General features: G+C 31.0%; 1 protein-coding gene across 1 annotated transcript in view; it reads left to right on the top strand.

Annotated features, from left to right (window-relative positions):
* Positions 1-5,318, top strand: part of CFAP47 (cilia and flagella associated protein 47) — a 573,852-nt gene that overhangs the window by 541,208 nt on the left and 27,326 nt on the right. Inside the window, exons 56-57 of the mRNA XM_012642083.1 lie at positions 92-263; positions 4,551-4,712. Of these exons, the coding sequence (XP_012497537.1) occupies positions 92-263; positions 4,551-4,712 (334 nt within the window). The remainder of the gene's footprint in view (positions 1-91; positions 264-4,550; positions 4,713-5,318) is intronic.

Below are 5,318 nucleotides of genomic sequence, written 5' to 3'. Positions count from 1 at the left end.
TAAACACCTGTGCATGATTAATGTTGACACTGATGTTAAATCTATGCATATCTAATTAAATTGAAGTATATTTTAATCTTGATTTTCCTAGAATTGCCTAAAAAACGTGAATTCGAGTATGAAATTCAATTTGAATCTGAAGTTATGGAATCTCACTTGGAACCCTGTGTGGCTTTATATATGATCGATAAAACTTGTAGTATTAAGGATGAAAGGATAACATTGATCTTCAAGCTGGTATTTACACCACAGAAACCATTGAGGTAAACCTGCTTTCCTTTCCTTTTTCTTTAAACAATATTATTACTATTTTAAACCAAATGTTGATTTTCTTTCTATTTGTCAATATTTGGGTTATATTACTTTTTTGATGCTGTTGAAAGAAATATTTGGGGCTAGATTATTTCTAGCTATGAAAAGCTATGAAAAGTATTCTGATGAGAAAAAATAGTCCAAATGGTTGGAAATCTAAGATACCTTCAAGAATTGTGACCTCCTAAGGTCATTAGGGTATCATATTAAAGAAAGAGAATAGTCTATTTTGTAAAATTAAAAAAAAACTGACCTGGTACTGTACAAAAGCAGCATATTTATTGACACTACTTCTCAGAACTAGTCCAATGATAAAAACATCTAAGCTATGTTCTATATTGCAGCTTTCATTACCTCTTACCACTCAATACCATAGCATTACACATCCCTCAGTAAAGTATAAGTGAATCTGTGAGAATAGTGGGCTTTGGATATCTGTCTTGGGGGAAACCTCATCCAGTGTTGTTATATTTACATTTTGGACAATTGATACTTATTACCTGCAAATACTATATGATATTTCATTCTGAAATAGAGCATTATTTGTGTCTGAATGCAGACATACTGATTACAACCACAATGTACACATAGTACATAACAACCTAGCAATGAAAAAAGAATTCAAAGTATTACTTGTGCTTTTAATCATTTCTAAAGTCCAACTACGTATTTAATGTAGCAATGCATGTAAAGTGGCTGTGAATATGTAGTTCAATAACTAAAAGATACCAGGGCCATCTTCAGAAAGCAGTAATAAAATCAAACTACAAGAAGAAAGTACACTATAAACATTGACATCACATCTTTTTATCATTTCTTCCATTTTCATAGTTTTCTATGTTTGTTAGTATTTTTTAACATGTAGCTTTGTATTATGTTAATTTAATCATATGGAAATTACCAATAGCAACCAGAAGCGAAACAATGTTATCATTGGTAAATATGAGTGGAGCTAATGTGAATTTATACTCATTCAAAATTTTGTGGATTTAAAACTTCTTGGTGAATATTAGGGAAAATGATTTAGGACAATTTTTTACATGATTCATGAGTTTCTGTGACTGTTGTTTGATGTTCTGATGTAGTTTAATGATTCCATTTTGTGCACATATGTATATTTCATTACTATCATTCTTTCTTCCATATGTACAGCCATACATCATTTTAATGACAGGGATACTCTCTTAGAAACACATAATAAGGCTATTCTGTGATTGTGCAAATATCATAGTGTACTTACAGAAACCTAGATGGTGTAGCCTACTGCACACCTAGGCTATATGGTATAACTTATTGCTCCTAGGCTACAAATATATGTAATACTGTAGGCAATCATAACACAATGGTAAGTATTCATGTCTCTAAATATAGAAAAAGTGCATTAAAATTTGGTATTGTAATCACATGGGACCACCATTGTATATATGTGGTCCATCATTGACTGAAACGTTGTCACGTGGCACATGACTGTATCTGGGATAAGTCATTGCAAGAGACACAATTAAGTGAGAAAACCCAAAATAAAACCAGTAGCTTTGAATCACCTAAAAGAACAAGAAAATAATTAAACCATGTTTTATTTAGATAATTAAATTATTAAATTCAATTATTTTCTTTTTGGTTGGCAAGATAAGAAGAACAAATTTTCATGTTTTGGTAAAAAGAAAATATGACATTTTCACAACAGTAAATACTGGGTAATTTTTCACATTCATCCTTTCACAGAACACAGTGTTGTACATAATAAAAATAATGGTCAGTGTCCTAAATTATGGTTTTACAAAAAAAATACAGGAAAATTATTCCTTTGGTCCTTTTCTTTCTATAAAAATCAAGAGCCTAATACAAAAACTCAGGAGATCAATAGTTAATATTGTTATGAATCAGTCTGATGATCCTAACTTAACACAGGTCTAAACATTATTTAAATAGAGAAATGATAGATTTCATTTGTCTTATGGTATCTTCAGAAAAGCTAATTACCTTAGCTTGACATTTTCCTAGAACTTCTACCTCCTATGAGCTAAACAGAATAACCCCAAAGTTCCATTTCACAGTTTGAGGGAGACAACTTAGAATAAAAAATATTAATATCACATATATGCATTGTTATAAATCTACAGTTTTGACTATGAAATCATTCACTGTGTCATCCTTGAAATTGCATGGTTTCATTCCCTATGTGTCCAAAAAGTTGACTCAGCAACTTTTCACTAACTCAAAGAATTGGTCTGTTGAATAGAATTATTCAGCATTATTTATTTAAACCTGCTCATTAATTTATTTTAAAAAATTAATAACTACAAAAGAGACAAGATTCTTCTACTGTTGAAGTATATAATCTAGTGATAGTGATAGATAACAAAAAAATAAATGTATAGATAGGCAAGCAAATTTCAGATTGTCCTAAGAAGGAAATAAATAAAGGGAAATAGGTTGCTGTAAAACATGTACATCAGATAAAATGGATAGTTAGGCTTCCATGAAGTGATGCCTGAACCAAGACCTTATAGAAGAGAACAGCTGGAAAGAGCATTTGAGGCAGAGAAAATACTAAATGGAAAGTCATGGAACAGGAAGTGTTTGGCATGAACAATGAATATTAAGAAGGCCAACGTTTCTCTGATTCAGTGAGTAAAGGAGGAAATGAGTTTGGCTGAGATCTGATCACATAGGATCCTGATGCTATGAGTTGGTCTTTTATGTTAGAAACAATAGAAAACTATTGAAAGATAAATATTTGGGGAAACTGATTTAGGACAACTTGTTTACATAATACACAAAATTCTGTAAGTGTTGGGTGATGATCTTAACAATTGTATTTTGTGCATATATGTATATATTCATTTACATCTGCCACTTCTTGTTCCAAATGTATTTAGGCTGGCTCACTGGAAGATAAAGAGTTAAATATTAATTAACAAAACACTAAAATAAAACAATAGCTCTAAATTATGTAAGTCTTCTCTTCCTTGTAAAGTGGCAAAAGTAGAAGCAGGAAAATCAGTGCTTGAAATAGTGCTATTGAAATAGTGCAAAGAGAGGAATATAGTTTCCTTTGCAAAGGCAGAAGAATGTGAGAGAGGTATAGGTTTAGGGTTTACATTTTGGATAAGTTTAAGATGATACATCAGTTATCATTGGCTAAGATATACTGCATAGTATTAGATTGTTTCTGTGCAACACACTTTATTTTTACCAGCACTATATTGAAAAAACATTTTTACAATTTTGTTCTCAGTTTTTTTGACAGTATAAACAATGCAGTAATGAATATCTTTATACATAGCACTTCTTAAAATCTTAGAGGCATATGTACAGGGGAAAGTACTAATAGTGGAACAGCAGGTTTACTGTGCACCTTTCAAATTTGGTAGGATATTGTCCAATTGCTCCCTAAAGGGTTGAGTAATTCTACAGTCCTACCTAAGAACTATAAGAGTTCCCAGAACTGTTCTTTCTGACTGTTTTAGGTAAGAGGCTTGTGATTTCATTTTCTAATCCTGACTTATGATATTGTAACCACACCACTACATGAGTCACATCCACCCTAACCAAGCAAACAGATAACCGTTCCACAACTCCAAGTACTGCCCTATTTCTTCACGCTTTGTCACAGCCAAATGCTTTGAAAGTCTATCTTTACTTTCTTCTTTTATTCAACTGCCACTCAATTATATGTTATTCTCCAAGGTGTACACGGTCTTTACCAATTGCAATTTAATTTTCAAAAAGCTTCAATTTGTCAATTATATGGGGCTTTGTAGGTATTTGCAGAAAATATAATTTTTATATGTGAAGCAAGAGTTGAAAAGACTTTCTCACAGTGTTTTATTTGATATGAAGTACTCAAATGGAATATCTACTAGTATAAATCTTGAATTCATTTGCCAAATTTACCTTAGTTTCTTAGGTACTGTGACATTGTATGTTGGTTAGAGAAAATTTTCAGAATCCATTCTGCACATGTTACTGCTTGTTCAAAAATAAATAGTAGATGAGATGCCCTAAAAAATAATTACCTCAAAGGGAGAATGATAATACAAACTATGACCTAAAAATTATTCCTACAATGCAATTAACAGCCACCTACATTTTTAAAGAATTAAACATCCCAGTGTTTTTGCTGAAACCACCAAGTTTACTTACATTTTGACCTTAGATAATTAATTTGCTATATTTATTCTCTTTGCTTGTTTTGATGTAGTATCTTTTAAAAATCTCTTTTTATATTCAAGGACTAACATTACACTGAAAATACAGTGCTTAACAGATGGAATCTGGACGTTTCCCATAATGTTGGTTGCTACTGAGCCTGATGTGGATGCTGTCATCAACATTGTAGGAGTTGGTTTATTTAAGGAGTCTATTGTTGACTTTAGGCTGACAAGTCAGACAAGGTAATATATCGAATAAAAGTATGTATCTGGTTTTGTGAATATAATTTTTGCTGAACTGTGAAACAAAATTGAAGATGGAAAATCTTATAGGTCATCTTTTGTTGGTTAAGCCAGAGCAGTATTGCTTCTCTGACTCAAAGCTTTATAGATTACATAAATTTTTATTTAAAAATTTTATTTAAAAAATAGGGTCTACAAAGTGAAGACCAAAAAGAGAAGAAACAGTAAATAATTAGAAATTGAAATTTAGGATAATATTTCTATTTGTTTTTTCAGAGGATGTTTCAAGGTATTTTTTCAAAGATAGATGGATTGTTTTTCAGTAAATTTTAATGGTGTTGGAATATCAAATGGTTTAACTAAGTAGAAATTATTGAGTAATCTACATTGATTCCATGTTCTGCCTTATTTTTCTGCTTAACCATAGCTGTCTTTGTTATACTTGTGATAACAGGCAGCATGACAGTAATATTTTGACCTATCTCACGCAAAAAATATATTTTTACAGCTTTTTGAGGCATAGTGTACATGCCATAAAATTCAACCATCATTGTAAGTATACATTTCAGTATTTATAAAAAGTATTATAGAGTCTACAATCACAAT

Source organism: Propithecus coquereli, unplaced genomic scaffold (genome assembly GCF_000956105.1).
Source record: "Propithecus coquereli isolate 6110/MARCELLA unplaced genomic scaffold, Pcoq_1.0 Scaffold173, whole genome shotgun sequence".
NCBI lineage: Eukaryota > Metazoa > Chordata > Mammalia > Primates > Indriidae > Propithecus > Propithecus coquereli.
The sequence above is the reverse complement of the archived record's forward strand: the minus strand, read 5'-3'. Positions and strand labels throughout refer to the sequence as shown.